Source organism: Ornithorhynchus anatinus, chromosome 1, assembly GCF_004115215.2.
Source record: "Ornithorhynchus anatinus isolate Pmale09 chromosome 1, mOrnAna1.pri.v4, whole genome shotgun sequence".
In the NCBI taxonomy this organism is placed as follows: Eukaryota; Metazoa; Chordata; class Mammalia; order Monotremata; family Ornithorhynchidae; genus Ornithorhynchus; species Ornithorhynchus anatinus.
This window is the reverse complement of record NC_041728.1, coordinates 31,964,155-31,992,129: the sequence shown is the minus strand read 5'-3', so window position 1 is coordinate 31,992,129 and position 27,975 is coordinate 31,964,155. Positions and strand designations below refer to the sequence as shown.

The following is a 27,975-nucleotide window of genomic DNA, read 5'->3' as shown; positions in this document are numbered from 1 at the left end:
CCCTCCTCCCTCCTGGTCTGTGCCCCTTCCCCCTCTAGCTCTCCTTCTTCCCCCTACCCAGCGCTCCTTCCCCCTCTAGCTCTCCTGCCTCCCCCCGCCATCCTGTGCCCCTCCATGCCACTAGCTCTCCCTCCTCCCCTCTCCCAGACTGTGCCCCTTCCCCCTCTAGCTCTCCTACCTCCCCTTGCCAGCCTACGCCCCTCCCCTGGCTTATTGCCATTGTTCTTGTCTGTCCGTCTCCCCCGATTAGACTGTAAGCCCGTCAAACGGCAGGGACCGTCTCTATCTGTTGCCGACTTGTTCATCCCAAGCGCTTAGTACAGTGCTCTGCACATAGTAAGCTCTCAATAAATACTATTGAATGAATGAACGAATGAATAGTTCTCTTTCCTCCTCCCAGCTGGCTCTTAGTCCTCCTCCCTGCCAGCCTGTCCCCCTCCCTGCTTCTAGCTCTCCTGTCTCCCCTCTCCCAGCCTGATGCCCCTCCATGCCACTAGCGCTTCTTCCTCCCCCTCCCACCCTGTGCCCCTTCCCCCTCCAGCTCTCCTTCTTCCCCCCACCCAGCTCTCCTTCCTCTCCCTGCCAGTCCGTGCCCCTCCCTGCCAGTAGCTCTCCCTCCATCCTCCTGGCCTGTGCCCCTTCCCCCTCTAGTTCTCCTTCTTCCCCCCACCCAGCGCTCCCTCCTCCCCTTGCCAGCCTGTGCCCCTTCCCCCTCTAGCTCTCCTGCCTCCCCTTGCCAGCCTACTCCCCTGGCAAGTTGCCTTTCCTCCCCCAAGCTGGCTCTTAGCCCTCCTCCCTGCCAGCCCGTGCCCCTCCATGCCACTAGCGCTTCTTCCTCCCCCTGCCAGCCTGTGCCCCTTCCCCCTCTAGCTCTCCTGCCTCCCCGTGCCAGCCTAGGCCCCTCCCCTGGCTAGTTGTCTTTCTCTCCCTCCCGCCCCCGGCCGGCTCTTAGTCCTCCTCCCTGGCAGCCCGCGCCCCTCCCACCGCCCCCTCCCCAGCTCCCGGCTCCCGGCTCCCGGCTCCCGCCCGGCGCCCGGGCAGAGGGCGGGCGGCCAGGTGGGCAGGGCCAGGGCCAGGGCCGGGCAGGGCCAGGGCCGGGCAGGAGGCGGGCCAGCCCAAGCCCAGCGGGGCCCCACCCGGGCGCGGCCCGCGATGGCTGCGGCGGCGGGAGCGGAGCGGGGCTGAGCCGGCCAGGCCAGGACCGGACCGGCCGGGGCAGGACAGGACAGGACCGGGCAGGACCGGGCCGGGCCGGGCCGGGCCGGGCCGGGCCTCCCCGCCATGGCGAAGCAGTACGACGTGCTGTTCCGGCTGCTGCTCATCGGGGACTCCGGCGTGGGGAAAACCTGCCTGCTCTGCCGCTTCACCGACAACGAGTTCCACTCGTCCCACATCTCCACCATCGGTACGGACCCCCGGCCGGGGCCGGGCCTGGCGCGGGGCCGGGCTCCATCCAGCCCGGCGGGCCGACGGGCCCGGCCTCCCCGTACCCGGCCTCCCCGTACCCGGCCTCCCCGTACCCGGCCTCCCCGTACCCGGCCTGGGCCTCCCCAGCCGCTCTCCCGCCCACCCCGGCCGCCCCCGCCGGGCCTGCCGACGGCCGGCCACACCTGGCACATCTGGTCCGGGGAGGCGGAGGCCCGGGGCCGGGCACGGCTGCTCACTCGCTCTGGGGAGATGGAGACCGAGGGCCGGGCACAGCCGGCTCACCTGGTCCGGGGAGACGGAGGCGGAGGACCGGGCAGAGCTGGTCGCTTGGTCTGGGGAGGCAGAGGCCGCGGGCTAGGCAGAGCCGGCACATCTGGTTCAGGGAAACCGAGGCTGAGGACTGGGCAGAGCTGGTCACTTGGTCCGGGGAGACGGAGGCTGAGGACTGGGCAGAGCCGGAACATCTGGTCTGGGGAGACGGAGGCTGCGGACTGGGCAGAGCTGATCACTCGGTCTGGGGAGGCAGAGACTGAGGGCTGGGTAGAGCCGGCACATCTGGACTGGGGAGACGGAAGCTGAGGGCTGGGCAGAGCTGGTGCATCTGGTTCAGGGAGACAGAGGCTGAGGACTGGGCAGAGCTGGCTGACTTGGTCCGGGGAGACGGAGGCTGAGGACTGGGCAGAGCCGGCACATCTGGTCTGGGGAGACGGAGGCTGAGGACTGGGCAGAGCTGGCACATCTGGTTCAGGGAGACAGACTGAGGACTGGGCAGAGCTGGCTCACTTGGTCTGGGGAGAAAGAGGCTGAGGGCCTGGCAGGGACTGGCTGTCCTGGTCTGGTAAGACAAGACAGAGACAGAGGACTGGGCAGAGCTGGCACATCTACTCTGGGAGACAGAGGCTGAGAACCTGGCAGGGGCTGGATGACCGAGTCTGGGGAGACAGAGGCTGAGGACCAGGTATGGGCTGGTTGACCTGATTTGGGGAGACAGAGTCTGAGGAGTGGGCAGGGGCTGGCCGACCTGGTCTAGAGAGACAAAAACTGAGGAGCGGGCAGGGGTTGGGTGACCTGCTCTGGGGACTCAGAGGCTGAGGACTGGGCAGGGGCTGGGCAACCTCATATGGGGAAACGGAGTCTGAGGTCCGAGCAGGGGCTGGCTCACTTGGCCTGGGGAGACAGAGTCTGAGGACTGGGTAGGGGCTAGCTCATTTGGTCTGGGGAGACAGAGACTGAGGTTCGGGCAGGAGCTGGCCGACCTTGTTGGGGGACACAGAAGTCTGAGGACCAGATTGGGGCTGGGTGACCTGGTTTGGGGAGACGGAGTTTGAGGATCGGGCAGGGGCTGGCTCACGCGGTCTGGGGAGACAGAAACTGAGGGCTGGACAAGAGCCAGACAACCTGGTATGGGTGACCGAATCTGAGGACTGGGCAGAGCTGGCTCACCTGGTCCGGAGAGACAGAGGCTGAGGACGGAGCAGGGGCTGACCGACCTGGTCTAGGGAGCCTGAAACAGGACCGGGCAGGGATTGGCCGACCTGGTCTGGGGAGACAGAGTCTGAAGACTGGGCAGAGCTGGCTCACCCGGTCTGGGGAGACAGGGCCTGTCCCTGTGGATCTAGGGATGCAGCACCCCACTCAACTTGGCCCACAGGGCCCGGGGTGGCTCGGGTGTTCTCTCCGACAGGCCTCCGGTCAGAGAGAGCCTGAACTGGTGAGTAGGTGCCCAAGGAGGACCTGCACTAGGGTCGGAGGGGAAATTTTTGTGTCCAAGAGGCATTCCCTATCTACAGTGTGACAAATGGCCATTTGTCCAGTTTTATACTTTTGGTGTAATATATATAGTATATATATATAGTATATAGTATATAGTATAGTATATAGTATATATATAGTATATATATATACTTTTGGTATAATGGTTTTCAGTTGGCCCGTCCTCTGCACGGTACCGATACTGCACCATCACCTTTAAGTCCTCTATCCTTACTTTAAATGCTGACCCTCCCTCTCCCTCAAATCCTGCGTGGGGAAATGGCACCCCTGTTCTAGCACACTGCGGTGGGGTGAAGCGGGGTATGGGAGAGGGGTCAGGATCTCCCTAAGGGCAGGGTCTGAGTCCAGGGAGTTTCTGTTAAAGGTTCTTTTTGGGTCATGATGCTCTGTAACACATAGCAATATGTCCGTTTTAAGTTTCCATTTGGCAAAGATACGTGGTGTATTGGCGTCGGCAGAAGGATCCGTGTTGACTTCCCAGAGAATATATTAACAGGCGTGTCCAGACCTAAGGAGTAGTGGGAATGGGCCCACAGGGAGCACCACATCCTTTCATTTCTATCTTCACAACATCTCCAGAATCCCTCCCTTATACTCCATCCAAACTGCTACCGCACTAGTTCAAGCACTTGTCATTTCATACCCCGTCTCAACTCCCACTTCAGCCTCTTAACTGAACTCCCTTCCTCCAGTCCATATCTCACTCTGTTGCCCAGATCGTTTTTCTAAAAGCACTATGCCCATCTCCCCACTCCTCCCAAACCTCCAGTGGGTTGCCCATCCCTCTTCAAATCAAGCAGAAACTCCTCACCATTGACTCTAAGGTGCTCAATCGATTTATTCCTGCACCTATCTTCGCTCCACTCACCAGTATAATGAATACCTAATACCTCCTCACTTTGGCTCCCTCTCATCTCTCTCACCGCCAACCCCTAGCTCACATCCTCCTCGCTTCCCGGAACTCTCTCCCTCTTCGTATCCGACAGACCGTCATTCTCCCCACCTTCAAAAGTCTACTGAAATCACATCTCCTTCAGGAAACCTTCATCTCCCCCGCAACTTTCTCCCTCCCCCTGCATCACCTATGTGTTTGAGTCTGGATCCCCTAAGCTCCTATGTTCAGATTCTCATAATTGGTTCCTTTCCCTTCCTGTGATTTATTTTAATGCCTATCTCCCGGCTAGATTGTAAGCTACTTGTGGGCAAGGATGGATCGATACCATCGATTGACTGAATGGGTGGAAATCTGGCATCCTGGCTCACTTTTCTGACTCGGGCAGGGAATGTTCATTCATTCGGTAGTATTTATTGAGCGCTGTACTAAGCACTTGGGAGAGTACAACCTAACAATAAATAGGCACATTCTCTGTCCACAACAAGCGTACAGTCTAGAGGGAGGGATAGACAATAATATAAATAATTTACACCTATGTACATAAGTGCTATGGGGCTGCGTCTGTTTATTGTTATATTATACTCTCCCAAGGGCTTAGTACAGTGCTCTGCACACAGTAAGTGCTCAGTAAATACAATTAAATGAATGAATGACTGACCTTCACTACTCAGCCTGATCATTCTGAAGCTACTTGCCTGTCTGGGGAGAAGGGAATCATTAAACTCTAGATTAGAGGGTTTTTTAATGATATCTGTTAAGCGCTTACTGTGCGCCAGGAACTGTACTAAGCACTGGGGTCGATACAAGATAAGATGATTGGAGGTCTCACGTGGGGTTCAGGGTCTTAATCCCCATTTTACAGATGAGGGAACTGAGGTTCAGAGAAGTGAAGTGACTTGCGCAAGGTAACACAAGTGGTGAAGCTGGGTTTAGAACCCAGGTCTTTTTGACTTCCAGGCCCGTGCTCTATCCACCAGGCCATGCTGCTTCCTAAGAAAGGTTTCTGAGAATGTCAGCAATGTTAGGCTTGGCTTAGCCCCACTGCCAGTTCACTGCCTGTCCCCAACATGGCCCCGGGATCATTGGGACAGCAGAATGTTAACATTCCACCTCCTTAGACTGGGAGCCTTTCAGCCCGGAGCTGTGCCATTCGAAGCACTTGTCCTCTGGACCCAAGCTGGCATTGCCCAGAAGGCTCTGTGGTTCGACTGTGACCTTGGCTTTCTTACTAAACATTGCTCCTCAGGTATGTGTTGGCCATTTTCTCCCTCTCTCAAGTCAGCCAGGAATGCTTTCCTCACTGGTCACCAAAGGATCCTGAGTCCAGAGAGGGGGATCACGATGATGATAAATATGATGAGGATGATGATGATGAACAAAGTGAGGCTGACAGCTCTAAGGTAAAGGCTCCTGCAGCCCCCTGGTTCCTCCAGGTTTAGGAGCAGCTCCCACCGGCCCCATTCTAAATCCTTCCTGTGAGAACTGTTGTGCCCAAGACAAATCCCATTTTTATACCACTTGGATCCCAAACTTTCTCCCAGAACAGTCCTTGAGGGGGATTCTGAATCCTTTCATTTCCCCCAAGCAGTGTGGCCGAATGGAAAGAGCATGGGCCCGGGAGTCAGAAGGACCTGGGTCTCCTAATCCCACCTCTGCCACTTGTCTGCTGTGTGACCTTGGGTAAGCCACTTCACTTCTCTGTGGCTCAGTTCCTTCATCTGTAAAATGGGGATTAAGACTGTAAATCCCAGGTGGGACAGGGACTGTGGCCCACCTGATTAGCTGGTGTCTACCCCAGAGCTTAGTGCTTACCGGCACACAGTCAGTACTTAACAAATACCATTAAAAAAAGTTGGAAAAGAGAACTTTTCCCTACTGCCTCTCCCTCGCCCCCATCTATGATGGGGGTTGCAGCAATCAGAGGAACCTGCCTTAACTGAGCCTGATTACTCCCCTCCCAGTTAATCAATTAATCAATCAATAGTGTCTACTCTTTGCAAAGCCCTGTTTCATGCATTTGGGGGAGTACAATGGAGGAAAAGAGAATGGTCTCTGTGTTCGGGAGCTGTCGTGACAGAGTCAGGCAGTTAGAAATTATTTACCAATAGAGAGAACAGAAGAAAAAAACAGGGTTCAGTGGGTCATAGCAAGAATGTGAGATGATGAAGAGATGAATAAATTCACTAGCATTAGTAGGTCAAGATATACCAAACTGCTGAGGTCCAAGAGAAGCAGCGTCGCTCAGTGGAAAGAGCGTGGGCTTTGGAGTCAGAGGTCACGAGTTCGAATCCCAGCTCTGCCACTTGTCAGCTGTGTGACTGTGGGCAAGTCACTTAACTTCTTTGTGCCTCAGTTCCCTCATCTGTAAAATGGGGATGAAGACTGTGAGCCCCATGTGGGACAACCTGATTCCCCTGTGTCTCCCCCAGCACTTAGAACAGTGCTCTGCACATAGTAAGCGCTTAACAAATACCAACATTATTATTATTATTATCAAGACAGTCATATTGTCCTCGTTTCAGCCGAGGCAATCTGGAAAGCTTTAGGCTGCCAGAAGCAGCTCTCCTCTTTGTCACCGAGTGCTTCCTTCACAAACCTTCTTTCCTGGTCTGAGCAGCGAGGGAGAGAGACCAAGGGGCAGGGCCTGTTTCTTTCGGACTTCACCCCAACTGGGATTTCCCTTTCTTCCACCAGCTCAGCCTTACAACACTTTCGCAGCATGCGACAGGTGGTAGATTTCCACTTTGTTGTCCAGAAAAGTAAATCCTTTTGACTCCCATCTGGCTACTTCCTTGGGAGTATGAATGGATCTGCATAAACCCCTGGCAACACAATCCATGCTTCCATGCAGAGATTCTCAGTCCCAAAGAATTCCAGGCAGGAGCTCATAATAATAATAATAATAATGTTGGTATTTGTTAAGCACTTACTATGTGCCGAGCACTGTTCTAAGCGCTGGGGTAGACACAGGGGAATCAGGTTGTCCCACGTGGGGCTCACAGTCTTAATCCCCATTTTACAGATGAGGTAACTGAGGCACCGAGAAGTTAAGTGACTTGCCCAAAGTCACACAGCTGACAAGTGGTAGAGCCGGGGTTCGAACCCATGACCTCTGACTCCAAAGCCCGTGCTCTTTCCAGTGAGCCACGCTGCTTCTCTATCCATCCATCGTCATCGTCCATCATCCATCCATCGTCACTGACGGGAGATTCCTTCATCATCATTATCGTCATCATCACCATCATCAGTTCTTTCTCTAATCTCAACTACATGATGTTCCCCCTTCCGTTTTGACTCTGGAGTGAGCCTAGGTTTTTCCGGGTGAAACTTTCTCCTTACAGTCGCTCCCTTTCCCCATCCCCTTCCAGCACACCTCTCCTGCGGTGAAGGAGAATGAAATGATTTAACGGGGGTTCAAGGGGAAGGGAATAGTGGTTCATAACAACCAGGTTTCTCCCATTTAGTCCAAGGATTACTACCAGTGTATCTGGGGGAGTGTCAGGCAGCAGGACAGTGTGGCCTAGTGGATAGAGCATGGACCTGGGAGTCAGAAGGGCCTGGGTTCTAATGCTGCCTCCACCATTTGCTGTGTGACTTTAGGCAAGGCATTTCACTTCTCTGTGCCTCAGTTACCACTTCTATAAATGGGAATTAAGACTGTGAGCTCCATGTGGGGCATGGACCGTGTCCAACCTTGTGTCTACCCCAGTGCTCAGGACAGTACCTGGCACATAGTAAGCGCCTAACCAATAAAAAGAAAAAGACATTGCTTCGAGCAAGCTACAAGCCTCCAGCATTATGAAATGGCCCCCTAATACCTAAGAGATGGTGGGGTAGCCAGAAGGTTAGCACTACTGTTGACATCACTAACAGCAATGGACCCTGCTGAAGGTGGATTGGGAGGTGCACAAAGAAAAGCATTCTTGAGGGAAACTGAGACTTGGGGGAGGGCAGGGCTGAGAAGGGACACATCTCCAAATTAGCTCTAGTAACGTCAGATATTCCAGGAAAAGGGCCTTTATCAATAGTATTTATTGAACTACAGTGAGCAGAACACCAAACTAAGACCTGGAGAGAGTAAAATAGCAGTAGAAGACACAGTCCCTGCCCACAGGGAGCTTCCAATCTAATGGAGGAGACATATAAAATAATTTACAAATAAGAGGAAGAAGGGCTCATATAGAGGATGTGCATCAACAGGTACAAAGGTTCAGCGAGACGGAGCGAGTGTGAAAGTGATAATGTGTTTCCCAAGTGTTGAGATGAAAGGAGAACAGACGAGACCTGAGGAGAGGAAGGAAAAGCCTTTCAGAAGAGGTGGAATTTTGGTAGAGCTTTCTACATGGGGAGAGTGGAGGTCTGGTGGATTTGAAGGGGGAGAGGCTACCAGGCGGGCGATGAGGTGGAATTAGAGGAGGGAGAATCAAGAATGAAGTCCTTGCTGTGACTTTGGGTTCCCGAGACCCGCTCCTTCTCTGTGCTGGCCAGACGAGGCCTTTTGTTGGCTTGACAGCTTGCCCTCTCAGTGAGGGGCTGGGGCTCCACCGAGGGATTTCTCCAGCTGCCGTCTCCACTTTCTTCTGAAACTGTTCTGATGTGTCCGGGGAGTGGTGAAGGGCCCCACCAGGAGACCTCTCCAGCTGCCATCTCCTTGCTCTTCTAATAATGATAATGATAATAATAACAACTGGGCTATTTGTTGAGTGCTTACGGTGTGCCAGGCACTGTACTAAATGCTGGGGCAGATATGAGCTAATCAGGTTGGACACAGTCCGTGTCCCACCTGAGGCTCGCAGCTTTAATCCCCATTTTACAGATGAGATAACTGAGGCACAGAGAAGTGAAGTGACAGACAAGTGGCGGAACTGGGTTTAGAACCCAGGTCCTCTGACTCCCAGGCCCGTGCTCTTTCCCTTAGGCCACGCTGCTTCTGTGCCTTGGCCAATGAGGGACTGTGGGAGTAGAGTTGGTGCTATTATTTATGTAGGGAATTGGCAGGGGACGGAATGTGAGGTCTGTTTCAAAGAACTCAGCATAAGGCGTCTGCAACCCTATTCTAACTCTTCCACCGTATCTCTCTTCGATACTCACCCCACAGCCCTTGGGTCCAAATCCTTATAATTCTACTATTTTCCCTATCCAGCATTTATTTTGATGTCTGCATTCCCTTGTAGACTGTGAGTTCCTTGTGGGCAAATAAGATGTCTACCAATTCAGTTATATTGCCCTTCCCCAAGCACATAGTACAGTGTTCTGCTCACAGTAAGCACTCAAGACCGTATTTATCAAGCGCTTAATGTGTGCAGATTACTATACTAAACACTTGGAGGAGTGTAATATAACGGAGTTGGTAGACACACACATTCCCTGCCCATCACTAGCATCTAGTCTAGAGTGGGAGACAGACATCAATTATAAATAAAGAAATTACTGATGTGTTCGTAAATGCTGTAAGACTGAGGGAGGGTTGAAATTTTGTAAATCTAAGTGCAAGGGTGACACAGAAGGGAGTGGGAGAAGAGGAAATGAGGATCTAATTGGGGAAGGCTCCTTGGAGGAGATTTGCTTTCAATAAGGCTTTGAAGGTGGGGAGAGTGATTGTATGTTGGATATGAAGAGGGAGGGAGTTTCAGGTCAGAGGCAGGATGTGAGTGAGAGGTCGGCAGCGAGACACATGAGATTGAGGTACGGTGAGTAGGTTGGAATGAGAGGAGTGAAGTGGAAGAGGTGGGTTGTAGAAGGAAATCAGTGAGGTGAAGTAGGAGGGAAAAGTGATTTAGTGCTTTAAAGTCAATGGCGAGGAGTTTCTGTTTGATGCAGAGGAGGATGGACAACCACGAGAGGTTCTTGTGGAGTAGGGAAGCATGGACTGAATGTTTTTGTAGAAAAATGATCTGGGCAGCAGAGTTAAGTATGGACTGGAGTGGGGAGAGACAGGAGGCAGGGAGGTCAGCAAGGAGCATAGGATACCATGTTAGCAGTTTGGATGGAGAAGAAAGGGGAGATTTTATTATTATTTAATAATAGTAATAAGTATGGTATTTGTTGAGTGCTTACCATGAGCCAGGCACTGTGCTAAGTGTTGGGGGGATACAAGCAAATAAGATTGGGCACAGTCCCTGTCCCACATGGGACTCACAGTCTCAATGCCCATTTTACAGATGAATTAACTGAGGCACAGAGAAGTGAATTGACTTGCCCAAGGTCACACAGAAGATGAGCGACAGAGCCGGGATTAGAACCCATGACCTTCTGACTCCCAGGCCCATGATCAATCCAGTATGACAGTGCTACTTTTCCATTTTAGTGATGTTGTGAAGATTGAACCGAAAGGATTCGGTGACAGATTACGTGGGTTTGATGAGAGAGATGAATCGAGGATAACACAAACGTTACAGGCTTGAGACTGGGAGGATGATGGTGCTGTCTACAGTGAGAGGATGATGTTGCTGTCTACAGTGACAAGAAAGTCATGGGGAGGATAGGGTTTGGGTGGGAAGATAAGGAGTCTGTTCTGTACATGTTATGTTTGAGGTGACGGTGTGACATCCAAGTAGAGAAGGCAGGAGGAAATGTGAGGATTGATTGGTTGTTTTCTCCCCTAGCCATAATTAATTTCAATGTCTGTCTCTTCCACTAGATTGTAAAATCTTTGAGGGCAGGGACTGTATCTACCAACTCCACTCTATTGTACTCTCCCAAGTGCTTAGCTCAGAGCTCTGCACCCAGTAAGTGCTCAATAAATACCACCGATGGATTGATTGGCTGCAGTAACTGTCCCCTTGTGAGCATCCCCTATAAGATATGCTGCTTTTTCTGCAGAATAAATCCTGGAAGAATTGCCACACAGTAAAGAAAATACTTTTTGATCCTCAGATGAGAGGGGCAGAGTATGTCGATAGGGGTGTGTTGGGTGGGTGAGGTCCACACCAAGTTCCTCTCCCTGACCATGAGCGGGATGTGTTTCATGCAGTCATTCAATTGTATTTATTGAGCACTAACTGTGCAGAGCACTGTACTAAGAGCTTGGAAAGTACAATTCTGCACAACATGGCCTAGTGGAAAAAGCACAGTCCTGGGAGACAGAGGACCTGGCTTCCAAACCCAGAGCCACCACTTTTCGGCTGTGTGACCTTGGGCAAGTCGCTCAACTTCTCTGTGCTTCATTTACCTCATCTGTAAAATGGGAATTAAGGCCATGAGCCCCACGTGGGACAGGGACTATGTCCAACTTGCTTTCCTTGGACACTGTAACTACTCCAGCGCTCAATACAGTGCTTGGCCTCATAGTAGCGCTTAACAAATTGATGTCTGTCTTCCCCCAGACAACTGTACTGTACTGTACTGTAAGCTCGCCGTGGGCAGGGAATGTCACCATTTATTGTGGTATCATACTTTCCCAAGCGCTTAGTACAGTGCTCTGCACACAGTAAATGCTCAATAAATATGATTGAACGAATGAACAAATGCCAGAATTATGATGATGATGAAGTTAGGTAGAGGTTGGAGGAGATGTGATTTTAATAAGGTTCTGAAGGTGGGAAGAATGATTGTTTGTTGGATATGAAGGGGGAGGGAGTTCCAGGCCAGAGGCAGGATGTGGGCGAGGGGTCAGCGGCGAGATAGATGAGGTGAGGTAAAGTGAGTAGGTTGGCGTAAGGGGAACAAAGTGTGAGGGCTGGGTTATAGTAGGAGAGTAGCAAGGTGAGGTGGGGGGGGGTAAGGTGATTGAGCGCTTTTAAGTGCTTTCCATTTGATATAGAAGTGGGTAGGCAACCACCGGAGGATCCTGAGGAGTGGGGAAACATGGACTTGATACAGACTAATCTCTTTTCCCTCCCTTTCATTTTTTTAATGGTATTTGTTGAGCACTTACTATGTGCCAGGCACTGCACTGTAAAGAAGCAGCATGGCCTAATGGATAGAGAACAGCCCTGGGAGTCAGAAGGTCATGGGTTCTATCCTGGCTCCATCACTTGTCTGCTATGTGATCCTGGGCAAGTCACTGTAGTTCTCTGCATCTCATATACCTCATCTGTAAAATGGGGATTGAGACTGTGAGCCCCACGAGGGACGGGGACTGTGTCCAACCCGATTTGCTTCTGTTCACCCTAGTGCTTAGTACAGTTCTTGGCACACAGTAAGCCCCTAAAAATACCACAGTTATTATCATTATTGTTACTAAGCACTCAGAGTAGGTACAAGGGAATCAGGTTGAACAGAGTACATGTCCCAGATGGGGCTCGCAGTCTTAATCCCCATTTTACAGGTGAGGTAACTGACACTCAGAGAAATAAAGTGACTTGCCCTTAGGTCACACAGCAGACAAGTGTCGGAGCCAGGACTAGAACCCAGGTCCTTTTGGCTCCCAGGCCCGTGCTCTACCTACTAGGCCCCTGGTGAGACAGGGATATTGATCCCGACTGTTGCCTTCCCCCTGCAGTGCTGCCAGGTTGAATGTACTCATTCGAGGGAAATACTCACAAAGGAGCAGGCCAGCTATCATTCCAATGGGCTCTTCTTGGAGAAGCCCGTTCCCCGAGCTCTGGAGACCGGTGTTTCTGCCAGAATCCCCAAGGTGCCCCTTCTTCGTTTGTTTTCCTGCCCTTTGAGCACTCTACCTGATATCACCCTCCCTGCTTTCTGGTTCCTCCACCACCAGCCTACTCCAGCCTCTCCTGAAGGGTTTTGTAATATCCAAGTTAATATCCCCCTCCCCTGCTCCCCTAAGTCTCCAGACCAACTGAGTGCCTTTATTCTGCAGACTGTCTTGTGGCCTCCTATTTGAGGCTGTTTCCCAGTGAGAGCCTGCAGAACCTTGCTGTTTTTAGGCAGAGAGGCTTTTAGGCCCCAACCTCTCCACCCCACAACGTGCCTTAGTTAATCCTGCTGTCTGAAAATGTGACCTCACTCACACTCAAGTGGGGAGTGAAGTGGTGCTGCTGGGAAACTGAGGCACAGGGAGCAGCCACAACTCACCCTCTGGGTCTCTGCCTCCCTTTCTCTTTACTTGGAGGGGACTTGTTCCTTGGGGTGCATGGAGACGGCAGGCCAGGAGCACAGGGTGAGGAGGGGGGAGCCCACGGAGCTTCAGTACCAAGTAGGGGGTGGTTAGGGAAGGTGTGGGGTCTCTGTTTGCACCCTAACTCACCAAGTAGAGCGATACACCTTCCTGCCTTAGCAAAACCCAAGAAAGGCCATTTCTGCACAGAGAGACAGATGCACCGACACCCACCCCCTCTCCAGTCCTGAATGCACACGTATTCTGTCTTTCTCACACAGACACACATTCTCCAGGCCTCAAGGCTTTTGCTGGGCATATGGCTGAGTCTATGGCACTCTGGTCTAACTACAAGAAGGTGAGATTCTGTCCGTATCTCCTCTGGGAACAAGTTTCCAGCCTGATGTAAGTGATGGAGTTCAGAGCCCAGGCTGAGGAGGTAGTGGAAGCAGTTACTTGCCTTCTCCTCTGCCCAGCATTATTATTTCTCCATCCTTATTGACTCTCATGTCCATTGCCCTTGCCAACTGTTTCAGACAATTAACTCCCTCCTCAAAGCCCCTGTCCCCCTCTTCTCTTGCCCCTAATGACCTGGCCATTTACTTTATTGATAAAAATTGAAACTAGCAGGCATGATCTCCCTAAAATCTGCTCTTTAATCCCTGTCTCCCCTTCTTTGACTCTCCCATCTTTCCCAGCAATATCTCAGAGGAAAACCCCTGCCTTATCTCAAAATCCACCCCCTTCACCTGCACCTCTAAGCCCATCCTTTCACACCTAATCAAAACACTCTCACCTTCTCTCCCTCACCACCATCATCAATTGTTCACTCTCCAGTGGCTTCTTCCCCACTGAAAACATGCACGTGTATCCCCTGTCGAGGAAAAAAAGACCCTCCCTTGACAGCATGACTCACTCCATTTATCACCCCATCTCCCTCCTACCATTCCTCCCCAGACTTCTTGAGCAAGTTGTCTACACCTGCTGCCTCCACTTTCTCTCCTCCAATTCTCTCCTTGATCGCCTATCTGGCTTCCATCCCCTTCGCTCCACCAAAGCAGTCCTCTCTAAAGTCACCAAAGACCTCCTTCTTGCCAAATCTTATGGTCTCTACTACATCCCAATCCTTCTCCACTGCTCAGTTGCCGTAAACCCAGTGGACCATCCCTGTCCCTTGGAAACACTATCCAACCTCGACTTCCTTAACACTGTCCTCTCCTGGTTCTCCTCCTATCTCTCTGGCCGTTCATTCCCGGTCTCTTTCGCGGGCTCCTCCTCTGCCTCCCACCCCCTAATTGTAGGAGTCCCGCAAGGCTCAGGTCTGGGTCCCCGTCTGTTCTCCTTTTGAACCCACGCCCTTGGAGAACTCATTTGCTCCCAAGGCTTCAACTACCACCTCTATGCAGATGATTCCCAATTCTACATCTCCAGCCCTGATCTCTCTCCTTCTCTGAAGTTTTGTATTTCCTCTTGTCTTCAGGACATCTCTACTTGGATGTCCCATGGATACCTCAAACTTAACATGTCCGAAACAGAACTCCTCATCTTCCCACCCAAACCCTGTCTCCCTGTGACTTTCCCATCACTGAAGACATTACCATCATCCTCCCTGTCTCTCAAGCTCCTAACTTGGCTGTTATCTTCGATTCATCTCTCTCATTCAACCCTCTTAGTCAATCTGTCACCAAATCGGGTGAGTTCTTCCTTCACAACATCACTAAAATCCACCCTTTCCTCTCCATCCAAACTGCTGCCATACTGATCCAGGCACTTATCCATCAGCCTCCTCGCCGACCTCCCTGCCTCCTGTTTCTCCCTACTCCAGTCCATACTGCACTCTGCTGCCCAGATCATTTTTCTACAGAAACATTCGGGACATGTTTCCCCATTCTTCAAAAAAACTCCAGTCGTCCTTCCAACTCCACGTCAAACAAAAACTCCTCACCCTTGGCTTTAAAGCACTCAATCACGTTGCCCCCTCCTACCTCACCTTGCTACTCTCCTACTACAACCCAGCCCTCACACTTCAGTCCTCTAATGCCAACCTACTCACTGTACCTCCATCTCATCTATCTTGCCGCCAACCCCTCGCCCACATCCTGCCTCTGGCCTTTAACACCCTCTCGCTTCATGTCCAACAGACAATCACTCTTCCCACTTAAAAAGCCTGATTAAAATCATAAACCCAGTAGGCCCTTCTCCATCTCCCTTTGCATCACTCTTGCACTGGGATCTATACCCTTAATTCACCCCTACTCAGCACCGCAGCACTTACGTATATCTCTGTAATGTATTTTAAAGTGTTTTCCCCTCTTGACTGTAAGTTCATACTGGGCAAGGAACATGTCTACCAATTCTGTTTTATGGTAGTCTCCCAAGTGCTTAGCTCAGTATTCTGCACACAGTAAGCTCCCCAGAAACACAATTGATTGGACTGCCCGGGGCCACTGTGGAGCTGGGGTAGTAGGTCCCGATTCTACTTTTCGCAAATGGTAGCCAGAGCCCGATCCCTGCCTCCCTCCTCAAAGGGATCATGCTTGTCACAGAGCTCCGTGTGAGCAGTGATGACCTAGTTTTGGGGCGACACTCCTCCGGAGTCAGAGGGGGTTCCTGTCGTGCTCTGGGTGAGACAAGAAGAGAAGTCCAGGGAACTTGCTTCCTGCAGTCCTCCCAGAAATGGCTCAGAGTGCTTTAGAGCGAGGCAGTGCCCTGGGCTGTGGAGAACGGTGACGTCGGCAGCCGCAGCCCTAAGCGGGACTATCCAAACCCAATGTATGGATGCCCCTTTGGGATTCTTGGACGTGCTATCTCAGGAGCCCTGGGACTATTGGCCATGAGCAGTAGAGAGAGCCCTGGAAACAAGTATCCCCATCCCGCCTCACTCCTCTGGTGGCTCAAACGGGATTCTGAAGGGCCTTCTGCGACTGATCTAAGCCTTGTTGGTTTGACTTTCTTCCAGCTCGACTCCCCGGCCGGGGGACCGGTTCAGACCTGAAGGTGATAAATGCAGGGAGGAGACCTGCCAATGGATCTGCCCTTGGATCTGTTCCCCTCCCTCATGGCTGTGGAGGGTCTAGTGGGAGCTGCACCCCCGAGCAGCCCGGTCTCCGGCCCCGTATATTTCACTGCAAGGATGCCGGGGGGGCTGCCAGGGTCAGTGGAGTTGATGACTTGACCTGGCCCTGTTATTGCTTGCGTATGAGGTGTGTCCCCATCGGTGCTGTGACGTGGGGGGTCTCCTGCATGGAGGCTTCCACGTTTCCACACCGCTATCTGGCCCCGGGAGCCAAACGCCCTCCCTCCTGGTCGGCCCTGGGGTGGCTGGTGGAGACCCAGAAACCACAGGGAAGGAACTGGCTCTGGGCAGGGGTCCCCATGGGCCCTCCCTCCTCCCAGCTGGGTGGGTAACTGGAGGCCAGGCAGCTCAGAGGATTGGGTGTCTGCCTTGGGTTTCGGTAGGATCGAATGTTTCTTCTCCAGGAATGATCAGCCTGCAGCTCCTTCCCTCGGGCAGTGGCTGCAGGCACACTGGTCACCAGGCTCATTCCCTTTCCACGTGAAGTGGGTCAGAGATGCTGACAGCTCTTCATGCAGCTGAGAAGGAAGCATGACACCTCCCATTGACGGGGGGGAGCAAGCCTTCCAGGGTAGGCGGCTCCCCTCCGAGACCCCAGGCTTCCCTTTTCATAATAACGCCACCAGTGAAGATGATGATAATTGTGGTATTTAAGTATTTACTTTGTATCAAGCACTGGCCATAGCGCTGGGGTAGGTAGAATACATCATGCCCCCCGGATCTTTAGAAACACGCTTGCCTCCTCAGGGTTTGGGCCCAAATGATGAGCTGATACGGAGGCCTCACACCTGGCTTGGTTCCTGGAGATTTCATTTTTACTGTCGTGGCTTAGTAGAAAGAGCAGGGGCTTGGGAGTCAGAGGACGTGGGTTCTAATCCTGGCTCTGCTGTGTGTCTGCTCTGTGACCTTGGCAAGTTACTTAACATCTCTGTGTCTCAGCTACCTCATCTGTAAAATGGGGATTAATACTGTGAGCCCCATGTGAGACAACCTGATGACCTTGTATCTACTCGAGTGCTGAGAACAGTGCTTGGCACATAGTTAGCTCTTCACAAATACCATAATCATTATTATTATTATTGTTGTTATTATTATTATATCAGATATCTGTCCTTTATGGAGTAAAAACACTTTTTAGCAGAAATGCTTCTGCTAGACCCTTGAGTATCCACAGCTGAATTGTAATTCCCTCCGCTCCACGGTATTCCATGATCCTAGTGGAGGGGTTTGCATTTTGTTTTCCTTCCTTGCCCATGACCCTGAGCAGGGCTCCCAGCCTGAATGGGGCTCTGTCCTGAGACAGGCTTTGATGGTGTCCCACTTAGCTCTGCAGTGCTGAAAAGTCTTCCCAATCCTGGCCTTGAGGTTAGTTAAATGTGCTCTAAATTGAGAGGATTTAGGTTAACACACCTGCCCTCTTTGGAAAAGACGCAGCTCCCTACTGCTCTTATCCTAGGGCCTAGTCCTAGGGTCGGGCCTCCCCCCTCCACGCACACACATGTCCCTCCCCCATGCCACAGCGGCTTTTCCTCCAACTCCCTTTCTGATTTTCTACAATCTGGTTCCCTCCCTCTTCCCTCCACTGTCTGTACAAGGTCACCAATGACCCGCCCCTTGCTGAATCTAATCCTATCTTCCTCGCCTTTTTGGTTGCCTTTGATAGCACCGACCGTTCCCTTCTCACGGAAATGCTATCTAACCTTGCCTTTACTGATTGTTTTCTCATGGGTCTACTCTGACCTCCCTGGTCAATCCTTCCCTCTCTTTCACTAGCTCATCTTCTGACTCTCACCCCTAACTGTGGGTGACCCTCAAGGCTCTGTTCTGGGTCCCCTTCTCCTCTCGCTTTACGCTCACTCTCTTGGGGAACCCATCCTCTCCCATGGCTTCAGCTCTCACTCTCTGTTTTGCTAACTCTCATCTCTTTCCTCCTCTGCAATGTTGCATTTTCTCTTGCCTCCAGGACCTCTCCATGTGGATGATTCACCTGCACTTTAACTCCAGTATCTATAAAAGTGAAATCCTCCTCTTCTCTCCCAATCTCCTCCTCCACCTTTCCAATCACAGTTGACAGCACCACTATCCTCCCTGTCTCCAAAGCTCACAGCGTTGGTATTACCCTTGACTCCTTACTCTCTGTCAACTCTCACATTCAGTCTGTTGCCAGATCCTGTCAGGTTTTCGTCCACCTCTGCTAGATCTATCCCTTCCTCTGCGTCCGAACGGTCACCATCCTGGACGAGGAGCTTGTCGGGTCCTGACTAGACTACTGAAATGGTCCTTCCCCGCTCATTCTCTTTTTTCCCCCACTTCCCTTCTCTCACTTCCTCCCCACCCCAATCCATTCTTTATTCTCCTGCTGCCTGAATCATTTTTCTACAATATCGTTTTGCCCTCCCCACTCTTTATAAACCTTCAAAGATTAGCCATTCTTCTCCACATCAAAGATGCTCTTAAACCCCAGCTCTCTCCCTTGAACAAGTCTACTGATGTCTCCCATTCCTGCCCAGCTCAGACTCTTCCTTTCTTTCAAGCTAACCTACTCACAGTACCTCATTCTTCTCTCTCTGTCCTCCAACTCCTTGCTCACACCCTTCCTCCTGCCTGGAACTCCCTCCCCTTTCACATCAGACAGACCACAGCTCTCCCAACCTTCAAAGTCCCCCTGAAATCCCACCTCCTCCAGGAGGCCTTTCCCAATTGTTTTCTTCATCCCAGTCTGTATCTTCCCAGCTATCAACCACCTCAACACTTTCATGCCATGTCCGCATTTAGGTGCTCACAACCACCAGAGATAATTCTTATACGTTTTGTCTCACGGACTCTACCGTTTAAGCAACTACTCATCTACAGATCCATCTCTCCATCCTCCTCTTCCTCCTAGCTATAATTTATAGCTAGGACTGTAAACTCTTTGTGGGCAGGGATTCTGTCGATTAGAATGTGCTTTCCCAAGCAATTAGTACCATGATCTGCACACAGCAAGCGCTCAAAAAATATCGTTGATTGTTTCATGTGTCTCCCCTGCTAGGTGGTAAACTCCTTGAAGGCAGGATCAATTCCCCAAGACTTAGTTCAGCACTACTGATTGATTGATTGATTGACTAGTCTTCAACTGGCTTGAAGAGAGTGAGACAGACTCTGAAGAACCATCATTATCTGGGGAATTGTTGTAAAGTTATTTGAGTGCCTACTGAATGCAACACTCTGTATTTAATCAGTACCACTTTGGGACATCTACTGTGTGCTGAGCACTCTATTAATTGCTTGGGAGAGTACAATAACATTAAAGACACAATCCTTGCCTTCAAAGACTTCATAATCTAGTAGTGGTCTATAACGAACGCTTGGAAGGTACAACAGAAGCAAAAGAAGGACAAGTAGCTTATGGGAGAGCGGGAGGGCAAACAGTGGCAGAGTGAGGACAGATAGCCTGCTTCCTGCCTGTCCACCTCTTCTTCCTCCATGCCAGTTCCCATTCCCAAAGCCAGTGTCCGGTCTGATCTTCCAGCAGCAGGACTTCCCTTCAGGCCTCTGTGTCCAATGGGCCCATCAGTCAGCCCTATTCCCATTTGGCTCCAGACTTTGGGCCATCCTGAAGTAGGGAAAAATTCACACCCACCACTTGCTTCCCCTCACGTTTTACATGATGTCAAGGGGCATGGCATAGTGGTTAGAGCACGGGCCTGGGAGTCAGAAGGTCATGGGTTCTAATCCCTGCTCTGTCACTTGTCTGCTGTGTGACCTTTGGCAAATCACTTCACTTCTCTGGGCCTCAGTTACCTCATCTGGAAAATGGGGACTGAGACTGTGAGCACCACATGGGACAGAACCTGAGTCCAACCCGATTTGCTTGTATCCCCCACAGCGCTTAGTACAGTGCCTGGCACATAATAAGTGCTTAACCAATACCATTATTATTATTATTATGCTGAGTATGCCCACCTCCTATCTGGGCATCTCCACAGACCTCGTTCTGGATCTCCCCCTCTCCTGGCTCCTTCAAACTTTCCAACCTTGATTGACGTCACCGTGCTTCATCCCTTATTCTGCCCACAAAAGCGGTCTCTAGGAACTTTGTCTGTGTCCTTGTACCGTGAAGGAGCTTTCTTTGTCAGAGTGGACTGGCTATGTAGGGGAGGACTATCCAGCTGAGTTCTCTGGAAGAAGAGGATTACAGGGAGTGTGCTGAGTCTTCTGTGATAGGGAGCCAGGAGAGGGAATGAGGTCAAAGCTCACACCAGAGGGATTGAGATTCAGGAGGAAACAGACGTCGTGGAGACGAGGAAGTGATGGACTTAGGGTGGCAAAACGAGACAAGGAGGCTAGGTTAGAATGGGAAACTAGAGGGAGAAGTCCAGGAATGTAATTAAGGAGAAACACAGAGAAACACGCAAACCAGGGATAGTTAAGAGCACTTAGTGCAGATGCCATAAGAAATTAGAACCAAGGTCACCCGTAGCTCCATCTGCATGTGGTGACCTTGACTGGACCCAGAACCCAGCCCTGCGTACCGACGGCGAAAGAGATGTCCGGAGGAATGATGGAAGAGGAGTAGCTGGGTTGAGCCCAAATGGACCACAGTGAGGGGACAGAGCGGGGCCAAGATGAGAATAGAGGGGGACGGAGGAGACTCCGATTTTGGTACGATGTCCCTCAGGATGGCTGCCTGAGCAATAAACGTTGGACACTGAACAGCACGTGCTGAACCGTGTACCAAGGGCGCGGGCGTTGGGAGAATGGCCGGCTCTGTGGATGAGTTTGCGGCCTCTGCTCCGGGGGGTTCACAGTCAAGTCGGTCACGGAGCGGGGTCCGGCCCAACGAGGGATCGCTATCCTCCCTGCAGATTCGCTTAACCCTTCTCCTTTCCCCGCCACCCTTCCAGGAGTCGACTTCAAAATGAAGACCATAGAGGTAGACGGCATTAAAGTCCGGATCCAGATTTGGTGAGTCAGGTGGGAAGAGGGAGGACGAGGTGCTGGGGTCGGGTAGCCTGCAGAGGTAGGGGTAAGGGGCTACTCTGTGGGGGCTTGGAAAGAACCTTCCCCTAACACCAGCCTGCCCCTCGGTTGTTCGTACTCAGCTGAATCGAGGGCACTATCTTGAGTGGGAAGGGATCGTGTTAGCCTGCGACTTCCATCCCCTCCCTTGGGCCTCTCCCCAGTTCTGTAAAACCACCCTCTTCTTCTCCCTCCTCCAGTGCCAGCTGGGAGGGAGAGAGAGGGAGAAAGAGAGGAAAGAGGGATTTACTTCTCCTTGTATTCAACCTTCCCTGCTCCCCAGGTCCCTCTCTGAGGAGGCGGGGGCCGGGGGGGTGGGGGTCGGCTCTGTGCCAGTGCTGCGGCAGAGAATGCGTCTGTTATATTGCTATAGTGTGCTCTCCCAAGTGCTCAGTACAGTGAGTGCTCGATAAATATGATTGATGGGTTGTTATGGGGAGCGATTCCTATGGGAAAACACCCAAGAGGCCTCTGGTAGTTTGCAGATGTATCCACAGGAGGCCGCTGAAGGACTCTAGTCCAAAGCGCGGTGGAAGGCGCTGGCCAGGGCCTCTGTTGGGGTGACCCCAGCAGGGCCTTGTGCCCCCCGACCCTAAGGCCGTGGGGCGGTAACCCCTAGGTGAGCTCCCAGGAGGAGGGCTGGAGGAGCAAATTAAGACCAGATACCCACTCAGGGCAAACTCGGGGTCGCGGGGAGCACGGCTTCTGCCAGGCTTCTGGAAAAGGTTAAGTTGTCCCGGGGTTTTTGGCCGAGGATTTTCCCCGGGATGGAAGTTTCAGAGGACACTAACTTGACTGCAGAACTGCGAAAGCTGCAGACCCATCTCCTCGGCGATCCAATGGGCACTCGGGGACAATGGGGCTCCTCCAGTTGCCAGAATTAATTCATTCGATAGTATTTATTGAGCACTTACTATGTGCAGAGCACTGTACTAGGCGTTTGGAATGTACAAATCGGCAACAGATAGAGACAATCCCCGCCCATTGACGGACTTACAGTCTAATCAGGGGAGACAGACAAAAACAATAGCAATGAATAGAATCAAGGGGATGTACATCTCATTAAAACAATAGCAATAAATAGAATCGAGGGGAAGTGCATCTCATTAACAAAATAAATAGGGTAATAAAAATATATACAAATGAGCGGACGAGCACAGTGCTGAGGGGAGGGGAAGGGAGAGGGGGAGGAGCAGAGGGAAAGGGGGGAAAAAGGGGGCTTAGCTGAGGGGAGGTGAAGGAGGGGCAGGTAGAGAGGCAGCATAGGGAGCGGAGGGAAAAGGGAAGCTCAGTCTGGGAAGGCCTTTTGGAGAATCCAGCCTATGGCTCTGCCCCAGGCGGGACCAGGTTCAAACCCAAAGTGTTCCCAGCTGGCTTCCCCTCTCCCCTGTCCCATCACCTTCCCCGCCTCCCTCCTTCCTCAGTGGATTCTACAGTGGGTTCTTCTGGCTGCGGGGGCCTGGAGCTGGCTCTTTGTTTCAGGGATACTGCAGGGCAGGAGCGATACCAGACAATCACCAAGCAGTACTACAGGAGGGCACAGGTGAGTCCTTGCCCGGAATCGGGCTTTGTAGGGTTTTCTGTGTGACGACACCTCCAGGAGGTGGAGGGAGTTTGATCGGGATGGTCCGCTGTGTGACCTTGGGCAAGCCACTTAACTTCTCTGTGTCTCATTCATCAAATCCGTAAAATGGGGATTAAGACTGTGAGCCCTCCGTGGAACAAGGATTGTGACCCACCTGATTATCTTGTATCTACCCCAACACTTAGTACAGTGTCTGGCATCTAATTAGTCCTTTACAAATATCATAAAAAAAATGGAATTAGGGAGCATTTGTCTAGTTGATAGAGCATGGGTCTAGGAGTCACAGGACCTGAGTTCTAATTCCAGCTCTTCCACTTCCCTACTGTGTGGCCTCGGGTCAGTCACTTAACTTCTCTGGGCCTCAGTTTCCTCAACTGTAAAATGGGCATTCAATACCTGTTCTCCCTCCTATTTGACTGGGAGCGCCATAAGGTAGAGGGCCTGTGCCCCAACTGATGAACTTGTATCTACCCAGCGCTTAGAGCGGTAAGCGCTTACCAAATGCCATTAAAAAAATAACACAAAAAACTTGCCCCTTCCACCTCGGATTAGACAGGCCTACCCACCCCAGTCTGGAGGGCAGCACCTGGAGGGCAGCACTGAGGAGACACAGCTGGAGACCTGCTGGAGACCTTCCTTCTCTCCCTCTTTTTCCCTTCCAGCCACCCTCATCCCTTCTTTGCGAGCTACTTATCATTAGCTTGCTGTCACCCTCCTCAGGGTCCTAAAACAGCCCTATTCCAACGAACTGCCCCGAGCGCCTGGCAGTTCTGTGGCCGAGCAAGTGGGCAGGAAGGGGGGAATGTGGCATCCCCTTCAGTGCCGGGAGGGACAGGCGCACCCCCAGGAAGCAAAGGAAGAAAGGGTCCAGCCCCTCCCAGGGAACAAGTAGAGGCCACGGTAGCTCCCCACCTACCGTCTCTCCACCTTCTCATTCCTTATCCCCCCACCCTCCCTCTCGTCACCTCTCGCAGGGAATATTTTTAGTTTACGACATCTCCAGCGAACGCTCCTACCAGCACATCATGAAGTGGGTCAGCGACGTAGATGAGGTAAGAGACACATCGCTACCGCCCGGAGGAGAGGGAAAGTGGGAGGAGGCCCTAGGAGCGAGGAGCGAACGCTTAGGATACCGGTCCCACGGACCGAGGGCTATTGCCAAAGTGAGATTTGGTGGGGGAGTTCAAAATGGTAACTTCACATCTGACCACCTGGCCTCCACCCCTAAAATTACACCTTCCCCTTATGACGTGGGTTGGGGTGAGGTCTTCCTGTTCCTTGTCCTACAAGCTGCCTCTCTCCAGGCCACAGAAGACTCAGATACCAACCCCAACAAAATGTCAACTTTAGAGAAGGAGTTTCCTCTCCTCGGCTCGTGCTCTGGCCTCCCAACCGTCGTGGGCTATAGCCACGCAGTCGCCAGAGAGCCAGGCACTGGCCCTGCCGGCCACCTGAGCCGTGTCCCGAGTCTCTTGGACTCCGAGCTGATCTGATGGCAGAGTCCTAGGCAGAGGTGCCGTGCGGAAGGGGTGTGGGAAGAGTAGGAAGCGGGGAGTGGCTATCCCCTCCCATTCGTCCCTAGTACGCGCCTGACGGAGTCCAGAAGATCCTCATAGGGAACAAAGCCGACGAAGAGCAGAAGAGGCAAGTGGGAAGAGATCAAGGCCAGCAGGTGAGGCGCCCTCCAACCCCTATCGCCAACCCCTCCTAGAGTAGCCTCTGGGGTAGCGGGCAAGTTGGGCTAGCAACCCTGACCCCCAGGGTTCCCAGTTCTAAGCCGCTTGGACCTCGAGCCCAAGTGCCGACCGCCGTGTTGGCAGCTTTCTCAAACCTCAATTTTGTCATCTATAAAATGGAGATTCGATGTCTATTCTCCGTCCTACTTGGACCGTGAGTCCCGTGTGCCACAGGGGCGGTATCTGACCTGATTAACTCGTATCCACCCCAATCCACCCCAATGAATAGTGCTTGATTCAGAGTAAGCACTTAACAGCTACAATAATAACAACAATAATAATAAACCTAGGCCTCCTGGTTAGTACGGAGAAGCTTCCCGTGGCTTCCCTTTTTTCCGATTCCTAGAATTCGGAGTCACGGGGCAATGTGATCGGGGTCGAGGATTTCACAGGGGAGGGCGGTGGGAGGACGGGGTTCGTTCCTCCTGAGACAGGAGTGGAGGGCAGAGAGAGTGGCTGGTGCCTGAAAGGGGATGCCATTGGCCACTGCCAAGAATCAGGAGGAAATCACGTTCGAGCTGAGGCGCTTTCAAGCTGAGGTGCTTTCTAGGGAATCGTGGGGCGAATCGCCCAAGGGGGAGTGAAGGAGGGATATAACTCCGGGGCGCCTCTAGTTTCCTGTGGCCCAACCCCTCTTTCCTTACCCAGCTGGCTAAGGAATATGGCATGGACTTCTACGAAACAAGTGCCTGCACCAACTTCAATATTAAGGAGGTGAGCGGTGGGCCCAGAGCACTGTGGGCTGGTGGGAGGTGAGGGCTTGTCCCCGGGGCCGCTCCGGGGCCTGTGGCGGGGAGCCGGGGGAGGCGGAGGCTGTGGCGGGTGGCCCGGGAGCGGAGCGAGCCTTTGTCCTTGGGCCTTCCCAGTCTTTCACTCGGCTGACTGAGCTGGTGCTGCAGGCCCACAAGAAGGAGCTGGACAGACTCCGCACCTTCGCCAGCGAGGAGCTCCCCTTGGCCGAGCTGGAGGAAGACGAGGGCAGACCGGAGGGCACGGGGCACTCTCCGAAGACCTGCTGGTGCTGAGGGATCTGCACGGGCCACCTGTACCGGTGCCGCTCCTCCTCCTCGTCCTCCTCCTCTCCTCTCCTCCTCCTCCTCCTCCTCTATGGCTGGCGGCATGCGTGGGCAGCTTGGATGGCAGGAGTCCAGGCCTTACTGCCCTACCGCTCTCCTCGTCCATCTCACCAGGTCCGCCGCCCTCCAAAGGGCCTTCCTCCTGGCGGTCCCCTGACGTTCAGGCTCCGTGTGTTCCCTCGAGATGAGCCGTGAGCACACACCCGCTCGCTCTCCTGCCCTGCCCTTCACATTTCCTTCCTCTCCCCATCTCCCCCCCTCCCACTCCCAGGTCTAGGTTTTGCTTTGACGGGTAGTGTAGCCTCTTTCCTTCCCTGAGTGTCGTGGGGAGAAACACTGGGTCTCCCCAATGGGAGCAGAGGAGCCTGAAGTGTCCTCCACTCCCTGCTGCAGAAAGGGCCCCACCCTCCCAAATCCCACGCCGAGTCCATCCACTCTCTCCATGGATTTTTACCATAAGGAGGTGCAGGGGCCGTGTGACGCCTGGAGCCGTTCACCGCTTCGGGGCTCTGGGCAGCAAAGCGGATGGTCCCCTGCTAGCTGACAGAGAGGACTTCAGCCCTAGACCTGAGTTCAGGTCCTGTTGATCTGCCTCGCTCTGCGGCCTGGCACCCTCCTTTGCCCCTCCATTTGTGTTGGGCCTAGCTGGGCTACATCCAACCTTCTGGGAAGACTCTGTTGCTTCCCCTCCCTGGCCCAGCCTCCACCTGTTGGGCAACGAAGCAAGCAGTAGAGGCAGAGGCCCCGAGGAAGGATAGCAGGAGCGGAGATGATTTGTGAAATGGAGTCTGAACAGAGGAAGCGTGTTAGGCTCCAAACAATCCCCCTCTTCCTCCTCCCTTTTCACTCTGACCCAGGTGTGGGCTTCTGTAGTGGGGCAGATATGGAATAGGAGCCAGGATGGTTCCAGACTGTCCAGGGACAAGAAGGAGAAGACTGGAACCAGCAGCCTCTATCATCTATGCTCTCCCAAGTGCTTAACATAGTGCTCTGCACACGGTAAGCACTCAGCGAATACCACTGATGTCAGAGAGGCAGAAGCAGAGTGTAGAAGAGGAAAGTGTTTTCTCCAGATCCCCAAGTCGTGGCCCCCCTGTGCCGAGGGGACCTGAAACTTCCTCCTCCCACATCTCCCCCGAGGTGCGAGGGGGACCCGGACTAAGAGAAGAGGGGCGACGATCTCCCACCTGAGTGGTGAAGGGGAAAGGTGGGCAGCAGCTCTGGGGGGGAATTTGTTTTAGTATTCAGTGCCCATCTCAATCCTTCAGAGAAAGCTAAAGGCTCTGCACTCTCAGGCCCGGGCAGACAGGCAGGGCCGGCTTGTTTGTAGCACAGCGGGGGTTTCCCTCCCTGTGGCATAGACTAGCAAGCCTAGCCAGTTCCTGACTCTCACCCCTTAGGGACACTGCCCCCGGGCCATGGAGCTTGGTTGGCATCCTTGCCCATTGTAGCCTGTCGGGGAGAGATCCCCCAGGACAGGTATGCGAACAAGGCGACCGGCCATAAGGTTGTTGGACGGGTCAAAGCCGTGGGGAAAGAAAGCACTGGGAACTGTGAGTGGAGGGACAGGATCAGCTGCCATTCATGGCTCCGTCTCCCAGAGTTGAGCCGGACTCTTCAGCTCTGGCCAATGGAAACAAAAATGCATCGAGGTGGAGGGGAGGGAGAACTGCTGGGACGGTGGGGTGGATGTGTGTGTGGGGGGGGCGGCGGGTGGCGGTGGGGGGGGAACCTCTCCCTGGTGAAAATCACTTGGAGGAATTCAGGGTCGGGTAGGATTTTAGCCAGGCCGCCTCCCTCGTTGCCAAGGCAAATATGGGTTAGGGCAACTGAGTTGCCCCTCTCGTCCTTCAGGGGAAGGAGGGGAGAAGCACTACTGAAATCTTTGGACAGATTTCCTTGCCTCCCCCACCCCACTGGGGAGCAGAATCTGATTCGACCCTTCCCCAGGGCATGACGGAGTCGGTCCAACCAGGACCCGCTAGCCTCCATCACCGATGAGCGTAATTGGTGATGGGGCGACAGTGGAGAGTAGCGTTCAGACTTACACTCTGGGAGGCTGCTGTTGTCAGCGTCTCGCAAGCCAAGACCCGACCCACCCCAAGCCCGCACCTCAGCCGGCCCTGATGCCCGGCGGGACCTTGGGCGTTGCCCCGAGGCCAGGGCCGTCCCCACGGGCGCCTTGCCCATCAGCCAGGTTCCCCTGCCCCGCGAGTCTCCGGTGCCTGCTGTCGGGAGACTCAGCCCAGCCCCGGAAACATCTCTGCTCCTGAGTCCCCGCCTGTCCCTCTCTGTGACTCGTGAACTTTGCCGTCCTGTGTCTGGGGGTCATTATACAACTGGAAGCAGAACTTGTCACTTTTAAACACAGATGTTTACAGAATAAAAGAGATTTCGAACCACC

At 53.0% G+C, this 27,975-nt stretch overlaps 1 protein-coding gene across 2 annotated transcripts; it reads left to right on the top strand.

The window, feature by feature from the left end:
- Positions 1-1,094: 1,094 nt before the first annotated feature.
- RAB15 (RAB15, member RAS oncogene family) lies at positions 1,095-27,975 on the top strand. Of its 2 annotated transcripts, none has more exons than XM_029065421.2 (7): positions 1,095-1,405; positions 21,060-21,120; positions 22,657-22,717; positions 23,734-23,811; positions 24,342-24,431; positions 25,144-25,209; positions 25,395-27,975. In XM_029065421.2, the coding sequence occupies exons 1-7, from the start codon at positions 1,282-1,284 to the stop codon at positions 25,518-25,520; spliced, it is 606 nt and encodes a 201-aa protein (XP_028921254.1). In that variant the 5' UTR covers positions 1,095-1,281; the 3' UTR covers positions 25,521-27,975. The 2 variants fall into 2 exon arrangements, with proteins under 2 accessions (XP_028921254.1, XP_028921248.1); XM_029065415.2 differs by having other exon boundaries at positions 1,096-1,405; positions 25,362-27,975.

Excerpts from the sequence above, each read along its gene's own strand:
- RAB15 (XM_029065415.2), top strand. The coding sequence starts at position 1,282 with ATGGCGAAGCAGTACGACGTGCTGTTCCGGCTGCTGCTCATCGGGGAC. Across the intron at positions 1,406-21,059 it reads GTCCCACATCTCCACCATCG|GAGTCGACTTCAAAATGAAG; the intron begins GTACGGACCCCC and ends CCACCCTTCCAG. Across the intron at positions 23,812-24,341 it reads GGGTCAGCGACGTAGATGAG|TACGCGCCTGACGGAGTCCA; the intron begins GTAAGAGACACA and ends ATTCGTCCCTAG.